Source organism: Magnolia sinica, chromosome 1, assembly GCF_029962835.1.
Source record: "Magnolia sinica isolate HGM2019 chromosome 1, MsV1, whole genome shotgun sequence".
Classification (NCBI taxonomy): Eukaryota; Viridiplantae; Streptophyta; class Magnoliopsida; order Magnoliales; family Magnoliaceae; genus Magnolia; species Magnolia sinica.
The window spans coordinates 113,985,833-114,013,264 of record NC_080573.1 but is presented as its reverse complement, the minus strand read 5'-3'; the positions used below and the strand labels follow the sequence as shown (position 1 = coordinate 114,013,264).

The window sequence follows — 27,432 nt, the reverse complement described above, 5'->3', positions numbered from 1 at the left end:
TCAGGCGGCAAGATTTAAGGTTGCATTGTCAAACTTGCCTCTTTATCTCATGTCATTTTTAGATGCCCCAAGTCTATGTTGGATTGGTTGGAAAATTCTAGGGGATTTCCTCTGGCAGTGAACCATGGAAAACCACATGTTTCATTTGCTAGATTGGGCAAAAATGTGCAAGCCTTGAGGAAAGTAACATGCATTAGTTGGAACAGGTGATGCTTCGAAAACAAGTCGGCTACCATTGGGATAATCTCATGTAAAACAGTTTTTTGGGTGCTTGATTGGTCAGCCAGCATCAAGGAGTTGGACGTTCATATCCTTTTCGCCCTTTTGGGGTTGTATTTTTTTTTTTTTTTTTTACACATGCACACACACCCCACACACTCATGCCATAGTGGAATTTCACCACCTATGGATACTCGAACCCTTGACCGGGTGTTGAAACTCCCGAGATTCTACCACCAGAGCAAGAGTAAGGATCCTGGGGTTGTAATTAGCGTTTGAGTCTGTTGCTTCGTTTTGTATTCTTTCCGCTCCTGTCAGTTTTTCATAAAGTCACTGCCTTTCAAGGGAAAAAAGTAGCATGCATCAGGATGTTATAGGACGTGAATCTTGCCTTGCTAGGTAAATGATATGTGGAGATTTGAAATGGGAGAAGGGAGTTTATAGAGATCCGCAATTGCAAGTACAATGAGAAGAATGGAGGGAAGTGAGATAGGGATTCTTCCCTATACAGGATGTCCAGCTTATGGAAGGCAGTTACTTGAGGGGGTGTGTTTTTTTGTTAGGGATGAGGAGATGGTTTGTTTCTCGGGAAGAAGTGTGGCGAGGAGAGGGCCCACTCCATGTTGAGTTCTCAAGGCTAGCTAGGCTCTCTACAATTGTGGACATTCATATAGCTCATTGCTTTTTCCTTAGCGGGTGTGGAAGTTGTGTGGTCCCCCCTTTGCATGAGGAAATTGACGGCCAAAGAGGCTTCACTCAATCTTGGCTAGGCATCAAAATTTCAGCACTTTGCCAGGGGAGAAGGATTTAATGGTGTGGAGTAAAGATATATCAGGGACGTTTTCTGTTCATTCCTTCTACCATTTAATTACCCAATCTTTGGCGAGTGTGTATTGTGATCACACTGCACCCCACAAAGGTGGTGGCCTTTACTTGGTTGGTGGGAGGTAAAAGGGTGCTTGCTATTGATAATCTCTGAGCAAGGTCAATGGTCATCCCTAATATTTGTACCCTGTGCATGCAAGACATCGAGATGATTGATTATTTAAGCATTCATTGCCCTTTCACCAAAACCGGCGTGGTATGAGTGTAGGTCCAGAAAAAAGGGGGTAATATGGAGGTAAGCTTTATTGGCCGGTATTTGGACACTTTGGGAAGAAAGAAATAACTGATGTTTTCGAACCAGAGTAGGCTGTGTTTGGTGGTCTTTCAAAGGGCAAAAGCAGACTTTGGAGTGGGTTTCTTGATTTTTGGCTTGGTTGGTGTAATTTTCGCTTTTATTTCGGGCTTGACCCCTTGTAATGTTTTGTAGCCTTTTAGGCCTTTTTTAAAAAAATAAAATAAAATCTCATTACTAATCCACACACACACACACTATGTTTCTTAACATAACAAAGATAGTTGATGTAATTAATCTATGTTGCACCACAGGTTTAGGTCTCACCAGTCACAACAGATAAAAGACTCTTTTCCCCCAACATAGCACTAATTTTAACCCAAAAAAATAATAACAAAATCAAATAAAGAACCCATGATACTCAGTACTATGCTTCCAACTTCAAGTGGTTCAGACAATCTATTTGTCCAGACGATTGAATCCAGCAGTATGGCCCCACAACAATCTGACATCACCTGTAGAATCTTGAGGTGTCCTGGTGGTATTTTACGAAAGACGGACAGATGTGCATCTCAAATCCAATGCAGATGACTGTCGAATCTCCATTTTAACATCAGGACAAGAGAACTAGATATACAAGGTCCAAAAACTATCAATGCAAAACATTCATTTTCGTGGCCTCTGCACCGGCTTTGTTCTGCATGAGTGGGGGATTTGTTGCTTGATTGCTTTGAGCTATTGGAAATGCTGCTTGCTGAATTGAATTACTGTACATTGTATGAATGAGAAAGGAGAAAGAATCAAAAAGTACTTCCAATGTTGTAAGTTGATTCTGTTGATGATTCTGCTGTCTGTTGGTTCTTCCAAACGAGGGGTGCAATGAGCATCCATACTGCAAATAGAGCACCCATGAAATTAGACTTCTGCATTGGCATCTTTTAAATAGTGTAATTAAGGGAGGGGCACAATAGGACTAGTGTAATTTAAAAGTGATTCTAGCTTTTTTTTTTTTTTTGGTGGGCCTGCTTGGATCCAGTCCTTTCATCCAGTGTGCTTACTGTGGATAAGCCATTATCACTTGAAGAAGGCAAACATTTCATGTTAGTATGTTAGTTAAGTGATCAACTATATACTTACTGTAAACACAAGCTGCTAGCCATTCATTCACAATTCTCACCCATGCACTGGTCCATCCCACATCTATTGTCCATCTAGAAAAAAGGGGGAAAAGAAGAAGATGAAAGAAGTGTTTCTTTAGTAAAACAGGAAATGACAATTAAGAAATATTAATAAGAAATCCAAGTCCACAACTAAAATTCCACCAAACATGAATTATTTTTTGAAACAAGTTTATATGGTTATGACCTATTTTCCTTTCAGTTTAGTAATAGTTTTTGTTTCGTCTCTCTCTCTCTTTCCTGTCCATATGTGGTGATGAATTCATCAAAGGAGAGTACAGTACAAATTAAAGAAGGCCTATGGTCCCTGCAACCCCCTTAAGGATTCAAATGCCTGCGTAACTATTATCATTCTACTCACCCCAGGGTTAGCCAACCTGTACTGCCAAATTCGTCAACGCACTTCTGAGATTTTAAGAGCAGTGTCAAAGGAGGAGAATCATGGCCATTCCAACAAATCACATTCGAGTAGCCTTTGATTCTTTCGATGCATTTATTAACAGAAAGGAAGGACAACATGGTCCAGAGGAGTTTCGAAGTAAACGGACGAGGCTTCTGGTCACTGGGGCAAAGAAACTATTGTGAAGAGCATGAAAGCAGCAAAGCAAGGCAGGTGATTCATGTTAACTACGAATACACAAGACTAGGATAGTCACAACTTGATCTAGAATATAAAATAAAAGAGTAAATGGATGCCGTGAATCTCCACTGTAGTGTATATCATACTTTCTCATCTAATTAGGGACTTGAACTATTCCTATTCTATTCCTACTGGCTCAGCTGAAGACGACGAAAGAAATCTCCGATGACGATCTTTGTTTACAATGGCAGAATCAACGCTACCCATGATACAAGAAAGCAATCACTAACCTCATGCCACTACCTGCTCTGTGAACTAGATAGACCTTTATGCTATCAATTAATCTAAAATACCAAGGTTGGCGGTGACTCATATAGAACTTCCCAAGTGGATTACTAGCCAAAACTACGAGAAGTAAACAGAAGCAATCGTGATGGCACTGAAGCAAGGTTCACTTGACTGGACACCATCACCACTCTTCTGAAGTTGTAGTTGTGCTTCTTCAATGATCTCCAGTTGAAAACACTGAATGCCAACTTCCACAATATTCCTCAACCACATCAAAGAAATCAATGCTGTATTCCTCACACCTATCTAGGATTCTCTACCAGAACACAATTTGACGTGAATATCTGGCATTTTTTTTTTCATGCACAAGTAGCTTTCTTATCATACTCAGAACTATTGAGTATCTGCAACTCTCCTACGTAAATTTATTTTTTTATTTTTATAAAGAAAAAGAAAAAAAAAAGAAGAAGATATCTGCAGTTGATGGATATTTAAAATCATTAGACAGTGTATCGGACTACTCTGTTGAGAGGTAAAAAGCATGGCTTACTGATCCCACGAGGCTTCAGTTTAAACCTTTATTACTATGGTTTTAATTCGTGCATGGTTAATCTTTCAAATGTATGTCATGAATGCCTTCCTCCATTGTGACCTACACAAGGAAATCAATACGCAAGAACCTCTTCTCCAACTATTGGATTCTAGATTTGTTTCTCACCTTCACAAAACCCTAAACAGTTTGCAGCCTCACACGTCCCGTGATCTCTCGACTGATATTATGCATGTTGATCATGTTATCAATCAATTCATGACTACTCCTGGATGGGCCCATCTTTCACAACACATTACTCACTCATCCAGGTTAACAAACAGACTGTCTGTCTTGTCAGTGGAGAACAATTTCCATTTCTTCATGGATTCTTTGCATCCAGAAAACCTCCTAAACAAGAGCAACATAAGTTCACTACCAAGTGCAGGTCATCGAATCTCAGATAGCAACTTTTTTAGCACTTTTAGCACAACTATGAAGACATTGTACTGCAGAAGAAAAGAACATCACTGCAATATATAGTAACAACAAACTTGAAAGATGTGATAGAATGCAAGAGAATGTGTCACCGCATGTACTAGAAACTAGTTATTGGGTAATAAAATGTAGTTTGAAAATTCTATTCTGTAGTGATACATAACTTTTTAATAGCTTTGCTAAGTGCACATGATTGTACAAGTGAGCTAATCAACATGCCACCATGTAGATGTTACTACCCAAAGAATTGGACAGGTTAGAAAACTTTGGCTGGTTATATTAGAAATGTAGAAGGGTTACAAAACTTTGGCTGATGTTTTCACAACTGTACATTTATTCAGTTAAATGTGGCCCACCTGACCAGTGGTCGGATCTGATTCTTGGGACGGGGAGGGGAATCTAGATAGGGGAACCCTTCTGATGGATGGCTTGGTATTGTGTCTGCCATGCTGGCACCTGTGGTCGTGTGTGCATTAGCTGATCTATATATGCATGGGCACTGCAAAGCTTATTTCTGAACATACAAGAAAGGAAAGAATGAAGTTTAAATTCGGTGACATGTGGGCACTTACTTTTGCATTTTGTGATGCGTGTTCCAGCCTATCAGTAGCATACCAAAGTACATTGATCCGGTGGCGAAAACAAAATGGAAGAATCCATACCCATATGGAACATCATCTTCCGTCTGTACGTCGTCCTTCCTGAACTGCATGGGTTGCTGTTAGTCACATCTCAATAGAAGTGCAGTCAATCAAGTAAAATGTTGTGATGTGAGTGGGATGCACCTGAAAGGATTTGGAATCTATCCCAGTTGAAAATGTTGCTATAACCATTGCAAGTAGTGCGATGATGAAGCTCTGCATTCAGATAAAGTCTGTAATTAGACATAAAATAACATAAATGGGTTCATGGACATGCACTAGGGGTCCCAATCTAGGCCAGATGATAATGACCATCTTGTATGAAAGAAGAAACTCGTTCGAAACAAATTAGAAAAAAACTCATTCTTTGGAAGAAAATTTCTCTCCTAGAAGGGCATTTTTAGCACGAGGAACTATATAATCCTCAGTAAGAGCATGTGTGTAGCATCCCGAGCCTGGAACTTGTGGAAGCAGGCCCATGATTAGGTGATCCAGGCTGTTGATATGATGGGACCTAAATCTTCCTGATGAGACAATCTTAAAAGTTCAATTCAAGTAGGTAAGAAGAAAATACTGCAATGATCAAGATTCAACAGAAAAGTCTCGATATTGATTCTTGGATCCTCCAATTTGTGATGTTTTTGGGACAAGGTTGATCCAGAGTGGGTCCCACTTAAGGGTGAAACTCGGGCAGGTTTGGTGGGGTTGACCCTCAACACAAGCCTGACCCAACCTCAAGAGGACCTAATTGGCAACCCTACCCAACCGGAATTCCTACCTGAGGTGCCTAACCTGAACAGAACTCTAATTTCTCTATACTCAGCCGCAAACTGATCCCTCCTGGCCCAAATACATGTGATTATTCCCAAACTGAACTAACCTAACCTGAATTTTCTCAACCTGAACCCAACTTGATTTCAAATCGGGTTGGAGTTTTCCAACCCTCATCTGCCCCAAGGACCTTGATAACAAGCCCAACCTAACCCGAATTAGGTTGTGTCAGTTGCAGCCCCAGTCCCACCAGATCAACATTCTGGATCACCAACCATGGGTTATTGTGCCAAGTAGGCCCGTAGTTCTTGCTAGAGATTTCAAATGGAAGATTGCAACAGTTGCCTAGGGATTTCAGTGCCTTGAAAATAACACCAAGGGAAAATGATCAAAGCGTTTCAAGTTTCCAACGATAAAGAACACTGCTTCTCTGGGGTGGCATAGGACCCGAATTTCTTCTAGGAATGGGAGAATATGTAAATTAATAGGTTTTCTATAACTCTCTTTTTTATTGAAAACCAGAATGTTGGTTTGCATTTTTCAAGAGCTTGTAACTTAAAACAGTGGGTAATTTCATAATCTTTGAACACTCATCCCTTCTTTGGAAACTAAGGGTGGTCCTGTGACTCCTGTCATTTCCTAGTTCCCATGTTTAGGAAAATCTTTGCTAATCTTCAGAACTGTGAAATATTACTATGTATGTAAGCCAGTCTCCCTTTGCTGCAACTTCTGCTTTCCTGTTGCAAATCTCTGTCAATGGTTCACTGCAAACAACGAGGAGATAGGATCAAGCTTATGATCAATGACAAGGGAAAAAAATGGAAGTAGAATAACAAAGAGTATTGCATCATTGAACAGAAGGCCTGTTACCATGAGAGATTAACAAGTAGGCATCGGCTCCATACAAGAAATAAACTGAAACATCCTGGAAATATGCCATATTGTCTGTAGTTGAAGCTCAGAACTGTCTTCTGAGCAATGAAAATGAATGAATCATTGGTGGTTCATAAATGATCATGATGGGCCCATCAGATCAACAGGGATCACTGGACCATGGCCCCCACATGTACAGACAACTCTCAAAGCCGGACAATAGGATAATGCATGCACGGGTCACTTTATACTTTTTATCTGATTTCTCACTATATTCCATTCAAATGTCAAAGAAGAGGAACAGTGTAACCCTTCGACCATTGGCCTGCGAAAAGATATGGATAAGAAAAAAAGTACAGCAATGATCCACATTCAGCAGAAAGCAGACCAAAGACTGATGACTGCATCTTCCAAACTGGAGGGTTTTTGCAGGCCTGGTCTATTCATTGTGTGATCAGATCAGCAGTATGGATCCCCGAACTATGGGCATGACTTGTTCCGACTCGAGACAGGGATATCCTCAAGTCGAGGATCATATTGTTGCTCTTTAAGTTATATTCCATTAGCCATGTTATGTAAGTGGTTTTCTTTTTTATTGTCGATGTCTATCAAGCCAGCCACTATTAGGGCCGTCAACAGGTACCTGATAGACATGGCCCAATTTTAACGGGCACTAGTCCAATTTCTAGGACCTATTGAGAAATCAGGTGGGGTTCCAGGCTGCCATTTTGGAGCAGGTAAAATATCGGAACTTGTTGGTTTTGCGTCAGGTCCACCATTTTGGAATTGGTTAGAATTGGGTCAGGTTGGGTCCGGTTAGTTAAATAGAACTATTATATAATATTTAATATATATTAATCATTCTAGCAACTGAATGAGGTTTGCTAAGTCATATGCATGTGAAAGAGCCTGTTTACAACACACGTGTTAAAGTGGCATATGCATGTGCGATCTAATCCATGCATTTAGGTGGGCCCGACCATGAAAATGCCCTTGTTTGATGCTGAACTGATCCAGACCCGACCCAAACCTGATTCAAAACCAAGGTCCAAAGAGCTGATGGGTGCCTGAACCTGATTGGTTCCTGTTCCTCAAAAATGAGACCCGAACCCGATCGGCCTAGGTCCAGGAACTCTAGGATGACAGACCTAACCATAAGAGCCAAGTAGTATTAAGCACGAAAAAAGGGAAAAAACGTAATGAAAACGCACCTCCTAATAGCACACCAGCAGATAAACACAACGTAAAGGCCCATTAGCCCTGGGGTCAAGAGGCCTCCATTCACCTATCCCAATTTAAAAATTAGCAATGCCGACGAAATATGATAAAGAATTAGAAGGAATTGAGAACTGAATCACTATTACTTTGCGCTGCAAAGAGAGTAGGATTAATGCTTACTTTTTTATGGAGAGAGACACACGTCATGACTTGAATGAGCGCCATTGTCAATGTGATGAAGAAAATGTTAAGCATGCACGATATCTGGGGCACGTACCATATGTACATCATCACGATCCCCGACATGGACGCAACATATGCAGCTATGGAGGTTGCCAATACGTAGACGCGGCTGTGATTAAAATATCATCATAGATCAGCTAGTTTAAAATAGAAAGGGTATGTAAGAATGTCTTTCCTATATGCAGCCATTGAATGAAACATGCAATCCTAGCAAGGATGCTGCTATTTAGCATTCAATAATAATATGGATTTAGTATATTTTGATGAGATCTTTTGTCAATAAATCCTTCGCATTGATAATGACGAGAACATTATTGCAAAGGCTTTTAGTCTTTTCTTTTTCTTTTTCTTTTACAACACAATCCTATAAAGCTGCAATGATATGGTAACATCATGTAATTGAATATCTTGAATTATGAGGTGTTGTTTTATTTATTTATTTATTTTTGCAATGTCTCTGTCTCCGTCTTTATGGAGATAAGCCAATACCTTCATTTGTTTGATTCCACATCCCTTTTTCTAATTAGTTTCTTTAGAAGCTTTTTTCCAGTCACCCGGCATCTTCTTCACACACACACACAAAAAAGAAGAGAGAAAAAAGAAGAAGAAGAAGAAGAAATCTAGTAATTTGGTGCTCATATTCACCATTCAAAAGTAGTGTACAAGGGAAGGTCCTTTGGTTTTGTGATGCAGCATATGAAAATTAAATATGATATACGAGATTTCAGGCTTAAGATCACGTTAGTTCAGAAACAATTACACAAATTTCATATCCCACATGAAAGTCCAAACATTCAATTAAGGGAAATCTATGCGGGTCCAGGCTTACACATGATAGGGCCGGATCAATAAAAATTATGAACCAAACGATACTCAAAGATAAGAAATAATCATCCATACATGCATAATAATCAGTCCCTAATCCAAGTGATTCACCAATTTCAAATCAAGGAACCCTAGCGTAAGAAAAAGGGCATAAAATTGAGGATTTGAGTAATTTAGGGTTAGGTTTAGGGATTTTGGGTGAAAACGGAGTGAAAGAGAAGAGAGAGACGAACCAGAGAAGTATCGCACGCGTGGACAACAACAATGGCCCAGACACACCTGCGTGTGATCACGGCCGCACGTGTGTAGGGCCCACTATTTAGAAAAAGGCCACCTTGGCCCTGGTCGACTAGGGATGGACTCCAAAACTCCCAAATCTCAACTCGATCCGATGTACGGTTTGTGCGTGGTGCTCCGTCGAAGTTTCAGCCCTCTTGTAGGGCCAGATTCTAAAATTCTGATGCAGAGAGGAGAATTGCTGCAATAGATGATTGATTCGAAGTGTAGATGATGAGGTGAGATGAGAAGAAGGGATGGTAGAAGATGGGTAGTAGAGATGGCGACGGTTGGGGGCAAATTGGGATAGATGTGACTTCCCACCACGGTAGTTAACCCTTCGATGAAGGGAGGGAGGGCTTCGCACCCAATTAGGCTTCACAACTCAGAGAGTAGTAAAACGTAAAATTTTTATTAATCTTCAATCAATGAAAAGAACTACAAGGGGTGCCTAGTTATAGGAAAACCCTATACCCCAAAACTCGCACGATGTGCGCAACCTATTACTTGACGATGAAGTGAACTAAAATAAAAACCAAATAAAGAAATTTAAAGCGTTCACGATGTTCTAAATAATAACAATAAGCAAAACCTAAAATTTGAAATTAATCCGACTAGCGGGCCATGATCATGAGATCCCATGATGAGCCTTTTTTGATTATCAGGCCCATTTTTTTGAACAAAAACTCCGTCTTCTAGCATGGGGGCCATCCTTGGACATCGTCATCGATCCAGATCGACGGTGGAGCCCTCCTTCGTGTGTACATGCTAGGGGGCGGCGTGCGTGCGCGTGATGTCCCCATCATTTTGTTACAGAGAAAAAAATTGCAAGAAAAGAAAAAACCTTTCTGATGTTGGGTTAAACCACATAAGAAATACACACCTAAGATAAAAACTCAAAAAGCACACCCTCCCTTTGTGAATGTCTAAACATTTCTAAAATATTGAACTCTTGCTTCTTATTTGGCTATGCTGAATATTTTGGAAATTCACATGTAAGCAATTATTCGATCTTTGATTTGAGCATATGCATAGCATCCTCAGTTTTTCAGGTGGTACAATAAAGGGCCATGGTTCAAGGGTCTAGACCATTCTGATGCGCCCCACTCTGGATGGACCATGCCTCAGACATCTTAATTAGATAATCCCAACCACTACTGGACTGCAAATAGACAGTGAAGAAAGGAATTATAGCATTGGTCCATATCCAACTAAAAGAGGCCGAAGATTGGAGAGCTAGGATCTTTGATTCTGAGATTTCTGGGGAATGATCGGTCAACTGTGGGTCCCACCAAGTCAGTGGGCTGGATAACAGAACCCTGGGCCCCACTCATACTAAATGAAAACCTGAGCATACAATGCATACGCTTAGGTCGAAGATCATATGCTTCTTCTTTTCATATTATTCAGTGTGCAAAGGAGAACCATACCATTTGTCAGCGTTTTTCTCTGAGCAACAGAAATGATTCAGCCATGTTATGAAACTGATAATGCTGATCAGTTGAATTAAGAGAAACACCCTGGAAAGAGATTGCAGAAATTAAAAAAAATCCTGATAATTGATTGTATTAAATGATCATATAAAGAAACTTTTCTCACAGCAAGAAATCCTGAAGAGTTACCCATCCTCCTTTTTTTTAAAAAATAAAATAAAATAAAATTAAATTTATGCAAGGTAACGGAAAGGGCCGAAGGCTGAAAAGATTACTTAGAATACACCAGAAGAAGCTAAAAAAGAAGAATACAAAAAGCCGGCCTTAGGCAAAGGATACAAGACGAGAAGAAAAGAAACTACCCATTCTCCTTTTTAACTCATGGTTCATCAGACATTGTTCAAACATGGATTATTTTGCTTGAGAAGACAGTGAGGGCATGTTTGGATTGGAGCAATCCTTTTTATGGGATTGGAAATCTCAATCGTTATGTAACGATTATTTCCCAAGGCACTATGCAAGCATGGATTCCATTTTTATGGGTCTTGTTTCGTTAGCAAGTGAAATATCATATTTCTCTCAAAATGGTCATGTCGAATTTTATGCACGAGAATTCGAACTATGGAAGTCTAATGATTGCTTGGTAGAATCCACTTTTATTTGCTATCGAAACAACACAATGTCACTTTGATGGAAAACATCCACTATTTTCCAATCCCACACGAAGGATTCCTTCAATCCAAACATGCCATAAGAGATCAGAAAACATAAGAAGGAACAAGAAGAAAATCTATACCCGGCACCGAAGTGTGCTACTTCCCCTGAAAAAACAGGAAAAGAAAGTTACTGCAATAGTGAAACTGTAATGATAACCTAATTGGGTTTCTGAAACTAAGGCTGCATTTGGATGCTCAATTGGATTGAATTCCTATAGGCTATAGTTCAATCCAACTAAGAGCAATAATCAAAGTGAGGTCGCCAGAATTGGTTCGTGGTGAGGGACTAGCCCACATATTCCAATTACCATCATTTCAAGTTGTAGTAGAAACCATAGTAAATGGAATGTGGAGGATAGCCCCTCATGACAATACGGGTGGAGCTAGCGTGGCTTTTGTTATTTTCGTTCACTTGATCTGATTTCAGTTCAGTTGAGCAATCCAAACAAAACCCGAATCAGGTCAAACACAAGGAAATGATGGATTGTGAGAATTGGCTTAACTGACCATAGAGCAGAATAAACGAAGAGGGAATGAGAAACGGAAGCATCATCAAAGCAAGCCACAAGAGAATCTTAGCAGCCCACCACCCAGAATGCCATGAATCTCGAGCCCCATTCAACTTCTTCGCACCGGCTGTTGAAAGAAACATAATGAAGTAGTATACCTAACTTAAAATTAAAGATCACTTGTTGAATATCAAATTCGTTCTTCAGAATGAGATACTGCAAAGCTCGCTAGGTACATAGCAAAATTGAAAAATACTATGGCTGCATTACTGAGATTCAATGACATGAATGATGGTAGTTCCGACTTCAAACACAAAAACATTATTTTGAATGATGTTGGTAGAATAGATTGCTGCTTGCTAGCAAGCAGGATTGCACATTTGTGTGGTCCAACACATGAGGGCCCCAAGATGATGTTGCGAGTAAGGTATTTTATAACGGTAACAGTGGCCGCAATGGCCACCACCATTACCTTTATGATACGGAGCAATGGCTGTTATAGTTTCTCTTTCTTGAAAAAAAATCCAAAAAATCTATATCATTCCCGTTATGGACTGTTACAGAGGCTGTAACAGCCTTCATGGATCATTTTTTCGATAACAACCATTGTGGCCTTAACACCCCTGTAATGTGTAATAGTTACTACTAAGGTGTTCTAAAATGGTAACAGTAGCCGTAACGGCCACCACCGTTACAGTTATCATACGGGCGTAACGGTTGTTACGACTCACGTATCGGCCGGTCATTTATTGTTTTTCGAAAAAAATGTTATTGGACTATTATGGGCCATCATGGGCTGCTACGGCCTGTTTTTCTGTAACAGCCGTTTTTACCCCGTAACACATAATGGTTATGGCCATTACGTACGGTTGACTGCGATTTTGAATACCATGGTTGCTAACGTTACCTGGTAACGTAACAACCTTTACAGGCCCATAACAACCTTTATGGCACACTATAGTTGTGAGGATATCCATCCCGTCCATCAGATGCTTTGCCTCATAAAACGCCCCAGTCTCCGAAACTCACGTGGGCTACAATACGAGGAACAAGGTGAGAGTGGACTCCCACCAGAGTTGCAAAACCTCTTGGATTTTGGCCAGACCACTCATCCAAAGTCAGATGAAGGATCTGAACGGCCTTGATTCTATATGCACAAGACAATGGCCCCACGTGCAAATCAACGGTGGGTGTCCTATCTCACCTTGTTACCTGTGTTGTGGCCAACTTGACTTTTGGATACGCCTGATTTTTAGCCCTGGTGGGTTTTCTGAGGTGATGCATCTGATCAACTGAATGGATGTGCCAAAACATCACAGTGGGGTCCACCAGAGTTGGACCACGCAGAACGATGTGATCATTCCTTGGATAGAATATATCTTAATACATATCAACGTTAGAGCTACGTTGGTGAAAGCTTATGAGCCTACGAGCCTAGCCGTCGGATCACTAGCTATAAAATGGATGGTTCAGAAGCAATATGATTGCTTGTCTGAGTTTAAAGAGCAACATCAAATAGAATCTTCTCATCAGTGTGATACTTGGGCCCATCTTTGGATGGTCTGGATTGTCATGCATGGATTCTATGTATATGCATGTGCACCTAACGGCCAAGACATGTCAAAGAAAGTACGACTTATCAACCGTACACTTTAGATAGAAGTCAGCTAATCCAGAAAATCATACTGATGGGAGGATCTCAGCCACTAAATTGGGACCTCTGACTATTTTCTTTTAACCGTCCATTTGATTTCCACCAAATGGATGGTTAGGGTTATCAAATGAAATGCAGATAAAATGATATGCTCCATCCATGATGGGGACCACTACTTGTACGGTTTGGATGAGTAACCACTACACATTTCTCAATAAATATGAATTTAAAGGATACGAAGCAACCCAGGCTCACGCGCAACACGCCTTCTGTCCCTAAACAGTCACGACCACCTTGGCAACCTTGGAGTCCTGCACGTGATATAAGGTAGAGTCAGAAAAGTAACGTGACTGCGACGATGTGGGGCCCACCGCATGATTGGTGGGCCACCTTAGTACTCTTTTTTTGTCCTGCAACCCACCCCACGAGGATAAAAAATAAAAAATAAAAAATCACGTGATATACGATAAGGGGCCCACCGTATGTAAGGGAAGGTTGGCAAGTACAATTGGGGAACGGATTGGCTACTCTCCCTGACACCAGCCCCATGGCTGGTGCTCGGTGCTCTGTGGGCCCCACCATGATGTATGTGTTTCATCCATTTCGTTCATCCATTTTTACGGATCATTTTAGGGCTTGAAATAAAAAAATGATAGGTTGACAAAAATAATGAATGGATATTCACAATTAAATTCCTCCTAAGGCCCACTGTACTGTTTATTTGACATCCAATCTGTTGATTTGGTCATAAAGACCCAGATGAAGGGAAACAATAAATATCAGCTTGATCCAAAACTTTTATGGCCCCCAAAACGATTTTAATGGTCAAAATTCATTCAACACTGTTTCCTATAATGTGGCCCACTTGAGATAGAAATATACTTCATTTTTTTTTATCATATTATAAAATGATATGTAAAAATATATGGACGGCATGGATGACACACATACATCATGGTGGGCCCCACAGAGCACCGACCACCAGCCAATGGCTGGTGTCAGGGGGAGTAGCCAATCCGTTCCCGTACAATGGCCACTAACAAGTGGGGCCCACAGCTTGGTAGGGGCTGCTCTAATCTCTGGCACATGTACCGAAGAGTCGCAGTGTTGCAGGAGACCATCGCGACTTGGATGGGCCGCATTGTGAAATCCAATCCAACAATCAGGTGCCTCACCCCATGTTAGTGTCAAGGCCCAAAAATCAGAATCATCCATGATTCAGGTGGACCACACCATTGGAAACAGTGTATAGGATGATGCCAACCCTCTAAGCTATTTCCTTTATTGCAGCTCATCTGCTTCTCGAATAAGCCTGGTTTTTGGGTATCGTAGGCATGACATCTAAAAGATGAAGAGTGGTCTGTCTTTCTACTGTTTCCTACGGTGTGGCCGACCCGAATTACAACTAAGCCTGAGTTTTTGTCCCTAGGCCTAAATTAGGATGACTATTTAGTTGATTTCACATACACATAATGGTGGGCCTTATAAAAATCAAGGGTGGGTATCCCCTCTCAATTGTTTCCCTTGATGCGGTCCACCTGAACAACAGATTCACCTGAGCCCAAGGCCAAACACGGGGTCATGCAACTGATTGTTGGAGTGAATTTTACAAACACAATAGGGCCGAGCCAATCCACCAACCTTTGCTAATGGCAAGAAAGCATCACTCCATATAGGTCTTGACAACGTCCCTGAACCTTTTAAAAGGTACACGGGATGACCAGTAGTCAATCTTTAACCATTCATTCCAGCAATCCAGGGTGCAAGAATCACACCCGATGATTCGAACACTTTGAATGGGGCTAATTTGCTACAACCATCCATTGTTCATGACCCATAAATCACATGGCTAAACTCATCAAATTAAAGTGCACTTTAAAACCATAATAAATACAAAGTGGGATCTATCTACTATATGTTTCAAGATGATGATTTGGCGTATTTTATTTCCCTTGTTATTGTGATGGTCCATTTTCATGCCATCGACCGGAAGGTTAGGTTCACCTGACTGACATGATTTTTGCACCATGGCTTGCTCCTATTTGTATAAATAAATGAATAGTTCGGGTTGACAATAAGTCCCCATGTGAATGGAAAATATCATTACTCAAGTTCTTGTGGTACCTCGTGCCTATTTTTAGTTTTATTTATTTATTTATTTAACATATGCACTCATACGATAATAAGATTTCACCACGATTGATGCTGGAGCTGATGTAGAGTGGGTCACGGGTAGTTTCGTGGCCAAGATGGATTAGAAAAGGCTCGGTCGACATCAGAAGTGATCTTAGACCTTAAATCGAGCATATCTCGTAATCTGAAATGTGTTATCGAACGTAAAATATATGATTTTGGGTAGAGCATCGGACGTAAAATCTATGATTTTGGGTAGAGCAAGCTACTTTAACCACCCAACCCACAACGCCAGGTTGCGCGAGCCGGATTTGCAAAATGCCATCAGATCAACGGTCGTTTCCATATTTTAATTCCGTTTTAATTTGATTATAACTCTTCATCCATTGGGCTTTAGGAGTTGTGCTGAAAATTGTTTAGAATAATTAGGATAACAGCTTCATGAAGCCAAATAGGACACTTACTATTTTTGGCCGAAAACCTTGCATACATCACATAAGTTTACAATTTATAGTAAGTTACGAATTCTAAGAGTTTTAGTTGTAGTATAATTAAGAAATTTCTCTCATTACTTGGTATCCCTACTTAAAGGGTTGTAAACTTATTTATTTCATTCATTAATCAAATTATGATTTTTTTAGAATTTATTTCTATTTTTCGTATTTTTTCCTCCAAGCTCCATGGACTCGGAGTAGTTATCCTTGAGGAAGACGGTGACCGACCTCATCACGTTGGAGCCCATGATGATGTTGAAGCTCTTGTGAGTCTATCACTTAGGCAAGAGTAAGGAACCGAGCGTTCCATCAGATGAGCCCCATCAGGTCGCATGGTTGGTCCTAGAATCAGCCTAGCGGCTCGACATGCAACATACACATCCAGCCCACCAGATGGGTTAATGGACTAGGTTGAATTTTAATGACTTTGCGCACCATTATTTTAAACGGTTAGGATTGACAGTGGTTATATAGGGCTGCATTGAATAGGTCACCTGATGATTTTATGCACAAATTTTTAAATGGTTAACCTGATTTTTTACACCGTTCTCTATAGTGTGGCCCACCTAAGTCTTGGATTGGAATGATTTTTAGTATCCATGGTGAAAACGTGGCGGTGCGCCTAATGGATGGGGTTGATCTGATGTGTGTTCCTCCCACGTAGCACTCAGCACAAGTCACGCCTTCCCAATTCCTACGCGAGTCAGGTTAGCGTAGTCCTTTAAAATGCCATTTTCTCTTTTCTTTACGCCCCTTCATTCCTAGTTGCACCCAGTATACTTTCAATGGAAGCTTCTTGGAAATGGTGGGTCCCGTTAAATCAAATGTTGGGATCACCTAATCAAGGGCCTCAATTGTAGAAATTAGCAATAGGAAACAATTCACGTCCTGATGCGATGGCCCTATGTTTCCGAGATCCCATGCGATATTTTGCAGGCGCAATCAGGGTCCTCATAAAATATTTAAAGCATAGCAAAATATTAAAACATGAGTTAATTACAGCTACCTTCCCTCAGTTATACGAGTATTACACCTATCCCCTTTATCTTTTAATATTACAGATTCCTCCCCTCCCTTACACTCCGTCAGATCTCCTTTAGAGGAGGAATCTGTAGGGGTGTGCATCGAACGGTATCATGGAAGCGGACTGGAACTGAACAAACCATACGGTTTGTTCTGGTTCTAGAGTGCACCGGTTACGGTTTCAAAAATCAAAGAACCAATTAGATCGGTTCAGTTCTTGGTTTTGGGGTATGTAGAACCGAACCAAACTGTGAATTGATCCGTAGAATCGAACTGTGGATCCGAATCGTGGAACTGAACCATACATTTCAAGAAAAGAAAAAAACCTCAAGTTCATTTTCACTTCACACTTCACACTTCACTTTGCCCCTGCTATGGCTGCCTCCAATCCCCATCCATCTCTCTCTCTCTCTCTCTCCCTCCCTTTGGGACAACCACCTTCCACCCACTCTCTGCCTATCAGCCATGGCCATCGCCCGACGAGTCTCTCTCTCCTTGGTTCTCCTTCTCTCTCGCCGATTCTCTCTCTGGTACTGGTTCTCTCTCTCTCTCTCTCTCTCTCTCTCTCTCTCTGAACCGTAGAGCGGATCCCGCAAAGAACCAGTTTTAACGGTCCAATTCCAGTTCAGTTCTGGTTCCAATTCTCCTAGAACAGTTAGGAACGGTTCAGATCCGATTTCACCCCATAATCAGACCGAACCGACCCATGTGCACCCCAAGGAATCAGTACCCAATGACCAACATACTCTCCAGAGTCTCCACTGGTTAAAAATACAATAGATAGTGTGGGGCCCAACGTGATATAAGTATGCAATCCAACCCGTCCAGCAAGTCCACTCCATACAAATTGCATATTCATATTCGAAGCGGATTGCGTACTGAGTAACTCAGTACGGTAAGCGTACTGAGTAAATTCCGTGGGCCCCTGTGTCATTCATGCATTATATCCACTCCGTCCATATCTTTTAAAACATAATTTTAAGGCTTTATTCCAAAAATAACATATATCCAATTCTCAAATGGACCACACCTCCAGAAACTGTGTGAATTGAACATCTAGTGTTGAAAATTCTTGGGGACAACAGAGGTTTTAGATCAAGCTGATATTTGTGTTTTTCCCTTCATCCATGTTCTTCTGATCTTATGAACAGGTTGGATGACAAATAAACATCATTGGGGCCTTAGAAATTTTTCAACGGTTGAAATCAATATTTCCACTTTTTCCAGTGGTATGGCCCACTTGAGCCTCTTATATGCATCAATTTTGGGTTGAACCCATAAAATCATCTGGAAAAACGAATGGACGGCGTGGATAAACTACATGCATTCGCGGTGGGCCCAACTGAGTTTACTCAGTACGATAAGAGCGTACTGAGTAACTCAGTACGCAATCCGATTTCTGAAAGGATCATGCTCGAGGATAGGTGTTAACAAATGGTGGTTTATCTGCGCTAAAGGGGGGAATTATGGAATTTTCGTGAAACTGACCGAGGTAAATGCAATTAACCCAAATATTATTAATACATGTGCTTTTACCTTTGGATTAAAAAAGAAAAAAGCGCCCGCCGATAGTCAACATAAGTGGGACCCACACGTATTCAGTTTGTGCGCTCCACACCGATCTGTTTCAGGTCATGGTGATTCCCACATGCCTCGACCGTCCAATAAGATCGTACAGATTTTAATAATGCAAAAGGTTCGAGTTAAGTGAGGGCCTCAAATTGTAGATCAACAGACCTCGATGCCTATGATGCCCAACCTCATTGATCTCAACCATTCATTGTGACCCACCTTGGATTGGATGGAAGAACCCAACCTATTGGACAATCAAATGGGACACACCATGGCCTGCAAATGGACGGTTAAAACTAAAAAGGCAGAGACCCATGTCTGATTAGGAAAGCTCTAGTCTATTAATGAACGATTAGGATTGTGTGAATGGATTAATATTTCGCATTGTGTTTCGTTAACGGTGGGCCCAACTGGGTGGACGGTTTAGTCAGGCACGTACTCGAGGATGTCTCATGAACCACAAATTTCGGTAGTCCCGCGGAGTAGCAAAATGTCTCGAGATAATAATAATAATAGCCGAAGAAAATGCGTAATGATACGACGCAGACGCTTCTGTCAGATTATGATACACTTTACCGGAAACTGTAGGTTCAAGGAATATTCCTGCAGCCCTGAGCAAGTGTCCACTTTGTGATGTTAGAGACGTCACTGCATTAGCGAAACTCACTGTTGGCGGACTATGGACCTCTAATCAACGGACCAGATTCACAGTTTATATATATATATATATATATATATATATAAGTCACGTGTAAAGGGCACGTATGAATGGGATTGGCATGGAACCAAATACAATTCCTGTGTAATTCCGATCTTCCGTATTGTTTTCAATCTTAAGATGAAATTCGCAGAAACAAACGCAATTACATCCCCCTGATTTCGGAAGCGGATTGGCTGGTGTACCTCAGCCCAGCTATATAGCTACGGTATTTACGTTAGCAAGTTTCGTAGGTTTGATCATGAGGTATGTGTTATATCCACACCGTCCATCCATTTGGCAAGCTCGTCCTAAGGCTTGAGACGAAAAATTAGACAGATCTAACTATCAAGTGCACCACGCTGCAAAAAGCAGTGAGGGATGAACTTCTACCATTGAAACCCTTTTTGGGGTGCCAGAAGTTTTGGATCAATATGAATTATTTTTTTTTCTCTTCATTCAGGTCTTTGTGACCTTATTAACAGATTGGATGGAAAATAAACGTTGTGGTGGGCCCTACGAATTGTTTAACTGTGAAAATCATTATCTCCACTGCTATTTGTGGTGGGTCCAGATGATCTTTGGATATGATTCATTTTTTAGATTATGCTCTAAAATGAACTCTAAAAATAGATGAACGGTGTAGATATAATAAATATCTCACTGTAGGGCCATGTAACTTTGATATCCTTTGAACCGTTCGTACTACTCGGAGCTCGAGGGCGTCAGTGCTTGTCTTCGCACGAAACGTACCTACAACAGCTATATAGCTGGTGTGCCAATCCGCTTCTCCTAATTTCACGTAGTCTCGTATCTATACCATTCGTATGTTTCACCAGCTCATCTTATGACATGAACGTAACCACGGGGTAGATCCAAATCTCAAGTGGACCTCACCACAAGGAAAAGTGGGAAAATAATGCCCACCGTTGAAAACCTTTTGATTTTCCGTCTAACCCTTTCACAAGGTGACTGGAACCTGGATGCCCACTGTTTCCTGTGGTGTGGTCCACTTGAGCGATCTGCCTCGTGTTTGGGCTCCAATCCTAAAATGAGCTGGCCAAACGGATGACCGGAGTGGATATACCATATATATCACAGTGGGCCCCACAGAGCTTAGGGCTGCAGGCAATCCGGGTCCTACTTTACAAACGTGGCAGGAGGTGTGACGGATCGGGACAGTCCACCTAGTATTCCTACTGTCCACTGTCCATGTCCTAAAAAATGACAATATTTGGACAATCGTAACCGTCACTTCCTTCACTTCAAGATTCGTTGACCACTTTTACTTCTAACCATCCATTTGAAGTCTTCCAATTGGATGTCCAGGATCATCCAAATTATATGGCGTTTGAGCCATGGACAATCCCCAGTAGATCCCACCAGAGGATGATCCCGATTCAATATTCCCCGAGCAAAGAAGTGGGCGGCATCATCCCAACACTGACTATTGTCCAGCTTTTGCCAACCGTCCATTCTTATCATAAAAGCCTGCCTGGCCCAGATCTGGCAGCGCTTCCCACAAAATACGAATTTGTTTTGCCTACGTGGCTCATGCACAGATATTCAGAAAATAGGAGCCATCCATCATATAAGAGATGTGGAATGGGATAGCACCAAGGAATGATCCTAACCGTTGATTTGTGGAGTTAAATATGACCATTCAAATATTATTTTCAATGGTCCACATTCATCTACACATATCAATTGTCAGACAATCAGCATATGTTTCCGGCAACCAATGGCCCTTATAAGCTAGCACTCTGTGACCATCTCTACATGTGGGTCCCACTTCTTTTCCGAGAGAGAGAGAGAGAGAGAGAGAGAGAGGGAGGGCTTACTCTTCAGCTCCGACAAGAAGTTTTGGCCATAGTCACGAACCGCCCAAGCCAGAAGATTGGTTAGGAGAAAGATGAGGCCATAAACATATCTAGCCATCCCTGGGTTGGGTCCCGTGCAGAACTGGCTGCAGCACGAGTCCTCCATGAACTCGACATATCTCTCACTACTGCTGCTGGCACTTCTCTCCATCACCTTTTCATCTACTCCTCTTTCCATAATCATAGTAAAGGATACACCATCTCCTCCTCGAAATCCAACCGTTGATACATTCCCATCAAGACCCACCCAGATCTGTATAAATAAGAGAAATCATAAATAAATAACTAAATACCCAATAGAAAAAGCCACGTTAGTGGAAGGAGTGCACTCTGAAGGAACGAAGGGATGTGGTTTGCTTATGGTGATAGCTACGGCACGTTATAGACGACAGCTACGCAAAGAAGCAATCATCCAAACGGCCTCACCAACCGATTTCCTGTAGTTGGGCTGATAAAAAGGTATTGCACTGTTAGTAGCTACGTGAAACACACGATCTAGATGCTCCTTTTAAAAAAAAATTTAATTTCTTTTTCGTTTGCTTGTCACTTTTCTATGACATGTACCATGAGGAATGCCACTATGATGGAGGCCCATCAGGACCATTGATTAGTGGCCCTTAGCTCCAGAAGTAATGTGATCGAACTGGGGTGGAAACCTTGATTCGACCTTAGTAACACGCAACAATCAGATGGCTGGTAGCATCCAATCCATGAAGTTTTTAGCTTATAACCGTCCACTGATGTATGTGTTTTATACATGCCGTTCATTATTTTTGCAGCTTAAAATTGAAGAATATCCAAAGATAAGTAGACCACACTACAGGAAACAACGGGGATAATGATGTCCACCGTTGAAACTTTCCTACGGCCCACCATGATGTTTATTTGCCATCCAATCTGTACAGAAGGTCATACAGACATGGACAAGGGAAAACATAAATATCAGCTTGATCCAAAAATCGGCTGACTTCTCATGAACAGTGAGCTACCGAACTTCTAACTTTTTATGATTGTTGGGTTCTTAAGTAAACATGAGGCAGAGCGCCTAATGAACCAGCAATACAAATGAATGGCAATGATGGGGCCGAAACATGTCAGTAATCTGGGCCATTCATCAGGTAGCGTGCACTCTGACCATTGACCCAACCAAAGTTTTGGTCTGGTTGTCAAGGTCCTCGCATTGAGCTGAGGTTGGCATATGAATTCGTGTTGGGTTGGTTCAGGTTGGGAAAAGTCCGATGTATTTTGGGTCGGGTTGGGTCCTCTTAAGATTGGGTTGGGCTTGGGTTGACAAGACCTGACCTGACCTAGTTGCAATCTATGTCTGACCCGCTGACACAGGTGCTGTATGCTTAGATATCTACACATGCAATGTACATGATGAGAGGCATGGTGAAAGCCTGCTTGATTTTTCATGATACATGTGAATCTTTCATAAATAAGTATTACTTTTTCATCTGCTTTGAAAATGAGGGAGTAATTAGTCTTAAAAAATCAGTCCAAAAGTGTTGATTTAAATCTATGGGGCCCACCATAATGTATATGATATATCTGTGCCATCCGTCTGTTCAATCAGAACAGTTCATCTGTTTTATCAAAATATTTTAAGGCACGAGCTGAAAAATGAGGAGATCCAATGCTCAAATGATCACACGAAAGGAATGCTCAAATGACCACACAAAAGGAAACAGTGGCCTCAATTCGTCCACTTTTAAAAGTTTTTTTTTTTTCCTTTATTGGGCCTACATTGAGGCTTATACAACTGGTTGATAAGGTCATACAAACATGAATAAGGGAAAAACACAAATATCAACTTGATCCAAAACTTCCACGGGCCTAATAAGTTTTTAACGGTAGGCATTCAATTCCCACTATTTCCTATGGCGTGGTCCACTTAAGCTCTATCTCTGCCTCATTTTTGGCTTCATGCCCTAAATACAAATGGCACAACAAACAGGCAGTGTGGATAAGCCACACACATCACAGTGGGCCCCACATTGATTTTTCAAAATTTTCGGGTAAGCCGTCTCTGCATTTGAAAAATGCAGTAATTACCTAGGTAAATAATTATGATCAGCGGAGCCGAACTCTGGACCCATCTGGTCGTCCGAATACATGTGGCCCACATGATTAGTGGATTTGCCTTAGTCTTGGGCTAGGTAGTGTTGATGGTCGTCCCAACCTGTTGGACGGTTTGGATGTCATGCAAATTTGACACATTGCGTGTGAGACTTATCATTCTCAAAGAGGTACACCCAGATCCATAGCTCAACTGGCGGACTGAGGGGAGATACCTCGTTTCCACACGGAAACGGATTGGCTACTCGCCCTGACACCAGCCCCGGAGCTGGTGGTCGGTGCTCTGTGGGCCCCATCATGATGTATATGTTTCATCGATTCAGTTCATCCATTTTTAAATATCATTTTATGTTTATTTCTCAAAAATGAGAGGGATATAAATCTCAAGTGGATCACACCACAGGAAAACAATAGTGATTGGATATCCATCATTTAAATCCTCCTAAGGCCCTCTGTACTGTTTATTTGACATCCAATCCGTTGATTAGGTCATAAATACCCAGATGAAGGGAGAAAACAAAGATCAACTTGATCCAATACTTTTATGGCTCCCAAAAATTTTTTAACGGTCGAAGTTCATTCAACACAGTTTCCTGTAATGTGTTCCACTTGAGACTGGGATATACCTCATTTTTTGTGTATTAGCATAAATTGATCTAGAAAAATAGATGGACGGAATGGATGAAACACATACATCATGGTGGGCCCACAGAGCACCGACCACCAGCTCCGGGGCTGGTGTCAGGGGGAGTAGCCAATCCGTTTCCTTTCCACACTAGTGGGGGTGGCTAACATGGAGTGTATGTACTGACATGGGCGTGCACTAACAAGCTAACCTTTAAAAAAAAAAAGGAAAAAGTACAGCCCGTTGGACTGTAGTATTACCGTCCAACTAGCATATTGCAAACATGTCATGTGTGTATAACATCCAACCCATCTAATAGGTTGGTCCCACCATGAAGATAACCTAGAGAAAATATCAGGTCGATCCACGCATCAGGTGGGCCAGCCTTGTACTTCGTGCGAGAAAGGTTGCTAATTGGTTTCTATGGCGAGGCCCACCTGATAAATGGATGGGCCGGATTCTTTTATTTAGCATTGTTCATGGTGGGCCCAACTTTTTTAACGGTCAGGATGTTGTACACACTTTTCAGGGTCACACGTGCACTAGTTGAACCGTAACTCATCATCCAACCAGTTGCGTGGGACATCTGAATGAATCAAAAGGCCGCCAACCAGCCCAATGTAGAAGGCTATACGCAAAAGTCAGGCCGGTCTACTCATCAGGTGGGCCATATCTATACAAAAATAACGGATAATTTAAAGAAAGAGCCAACGGTCCAGATTTAGCAAGAATAGTATGGCTTACCATACCCATGCAAACGTACCATACGACCGTCCAAATCAGCAGTCCAAAAGGGGATGGCCGGACGGAGTATAGCCCACAAATCAGATCGATCATCACCATCCGATTAATAAAAAACCACCTTTTTCACCATCCGTTCGATTCATCGAACGGGTTAGGGTGGCCCATTTAGCGTGATTCTAGGTTAGGAGTTAAGACCTATCCAAAGCGGGACCCACCATATGAATAGCTCACTTTAAGTGACACCCAATGCAACATTGTAGAACACTCATCATATAGAGGACACGTGTACTTCGGATAACATCATCCCCGTCCACTGTTTTGGACGCGGATCAGGTGGTGCCGAGACCACCCCAGCTACGGTGTATTAATGTGTTAGGCGCTGTGGGGCCCACCCTGATGTCTTTGTTTTATATCCACGCCGTCCATCCGTTTTGAAACCTCATTTTAGTGCATGATACCAAAAAAGAATCAGATCTGAAACTCATGTGGACCACATCACAGGGGAAAAAATGGAGACTGAACGCCAACCATTAAAAACTTCTTGGGGCCACAAAAGTTTTGGATCAAACTGATATTTGTGTTTTACCTTCATCAATGTCAGTGCGACATTATCAAGAGCTTTGGATGGGAAATAAAAACTACGGTGGGCTCTAGGAAGATTTCAACGGCGGTTGTCATTATCCCCACTGTTTCCTGCGGTGTGGTCCACTTGAGCTTCGGATCTGATTCATTTTTATTGTATTGTCCTAAAATGAGCTCAAAAAACGGATGGACGGCGTGGATATAAAACATATGCATCAAGGTGGGCCCCACAACGCCCAACACATCACAACACCACCTAATCCCCGTCCCACTGTTTTCCAAAGGGACACAACCCGCATGATGAATGGACGATCCTGATATTGCGCTGTGTAGGGCCTCGTTTTGGACGGCCGAGATGCCATAAGCGCATGGCAATACTGCAACGACCGTAAGTTACCTGTTCTCCTGCATGTACGCAATACTCCTCTTTATCCAGATACGTACAGATCCAGAAATCTCTTTACTCAGTTGGAGCTCTCTAAAAAGACTATATTGCCCTAACAAATCCATCTGATATTAAAAATATTCTAGGGGCAATTACGTCGTTTTAACAGATCGAGTGGAATTTTTTCTACAACAAGAGAATTTACATTGCAGCGTGAAGAAAGATAGAAGCTATCTGAAAAAGGAAGCGTGTAATGGATGAGAGATGGAATCGTAGGATGAGTCTAGAAGCTATAAAGAGTGCTTTACTTGCAGGAGATGGTACTGCAGTTCAAATGACAGGAATACCCCTGCTTTTCTCTACAAGACCCGAAAACACAGGGGCATTACCTGTCTTTCTTCGAAATATTTAATTATTAAAACAGCATTTTTATTTATTAGACATAAATTTGTATAAAATTGTACAGAGAATGATCAGATTATTTTGAAAGAAGAAGAAAAAAAAAACTTAAAAAATTTCATCTACGAACGGGAAAGAATCGATTGCGATCTCAAATTATAAATAGAAAGGATTTAAAGAGCATAGATTGACAGAAAGAAAGAAAATCGTGAAATCGAAATCGAAATCGATTCCGATTTTGAAATTTTTTTTTTTTAAGTGATTGAAGAGAAAAGAAAGATCCAGAGAGAGAATTTTGAGATCAAATCGAGCTTACCTTGAACTGATTTGGCTCTGGATCTATACGGTAAGGAGATCTTCTCGCAGCTCTCCTTCTTCGAGTTGAGAGAGAGAGAGAGAGAGAGAGAGAGAGAGAGAGAGAGATTTGTTAGAGAGAGGGTTTTGGCTTTGCTTTTCTTTTTCGGTTTATTTGTGTTCTTTTTTTTATTTCGGGCAGGGGAGAGAGACAGAAAAGAGTTACGTGATACTCAGGCGGCTTATGATGCTTGATACGCAGGCACTCAGAACTTGTACACGTGGCATACATGAACTCACGTTAAACCGATCAAAACAATGGAAACCACTGCTACTTAAAGTAAAAGTCACGAAATCAGTTAGTTGAATAGTCCTGATCTCTGATTCGGGGACACTTGTTTGTTGAAATAAGACCGTTGGATTCTTTTCATTTTAACCGTCCAGTAAATGTCCATTATTCCGATTGTCAAAGAGTCTAATCGGGGTTAATTTTTTGCCACGTATGCAGTACCTGCGTAACTTTTTTAATGCCTGCGTATCATCATCATCATCACAGTCTAACAGAGTACCAGAGATTTTCTCTTTCTTTTATTTTTTATTTTTTTATTTTTTTATTTTCCTTCTCCTTTCTTTCCCGCCGTATGCTTTTTCTGGGGCTTCGCCGAGAGCGTATCGTAGAAGAAATTATAAAGTTTTGGACGAACGTCTCTTTCCGGAGATTCTGTAATTATGAATAGGACTTGATTGTTAATGTTATCTACCACGATGCCATTGCCTTCGAGCATGAGTCATTTGATGCTCTGGCAGATTATGACGATTAATACGCAGGCCGTTAGAAATTTACACGTGTCATCCTCAAGTCAAACATACTGAATTGTGGGGTTAGGTCTTGGTTGAACAACCCTAATCTCTCATTTGGTCACAACTTTCATTTTTAACCGTCCAATTAATGTCCAC

The 27,432-nt window shown here is 41.3% G+C and overlaps 1 protein-coding gene across 1 annotated transcript; it reads right to left on the bottom strand.

Annotated features, from left to right (window-relative positions):
- Positions 1-1,608: 1,608 nt before the first annotated feature.
- On the bottom strand, positions 1,609-26,649 carry LOC131254744 (uncharacterized). Its single transcript, XM_058255464.1, has 13 exons — positions 26,498-26,649; positions 21,329-21,620; positions 13,806-13,879; positions 11,913-12,072; positions 11,486-11,510; positions 10,687-10,776; positions 8,093-8,264; positions 7,906-7,979; positions 6,516-6,585; positions 5,195-5,266; positions 4,982-5,115; positions 2,474-2,547; positions 1,609-2,228 (listed from the first exon to the last, which is right to left on the bottom strand). Exons 2-13 carry the CDS (start codon positions 21,549-21,551, stop codon positions 2,137-2,139), a joined length of 1,260 nt encoding a protein of 419 aa, XP_058111447.1. The 5' UTR covers positions 21,552-21,620; positions 26,498-26,649; the 3' UTR covers positions 1,609-2,136.
- Between the last annotated feature and the right edge of the window lie 783 nt (positions 26,650-27,432).

Excerpts from the sequence above, each read along its gene's own strand:
- LOC131254744 (XM_058255464.1), bottom strand. The coding sequence starts at position 21,551 with ATGATTATGGAAAGAGGAGTAGATGAAAAGGTGATGGAGAGAAGTGCC. Across the intron at positions 7,980-8,092 it reads GTGTCTCTCTCCATAAAAAA|GTGAATGGAGGCCTCTTGAC; the intron begins GTAAGCATTAAT and ends AAATTGGGATAG. Across the intron at positions 2,229-2,473 it reads GCTAGCAGCTTGTGTTTACA|TATGGATGCTCATTGCACCC; the intron begins GTAAGTATATAG and ends CTCTATTTGCAG.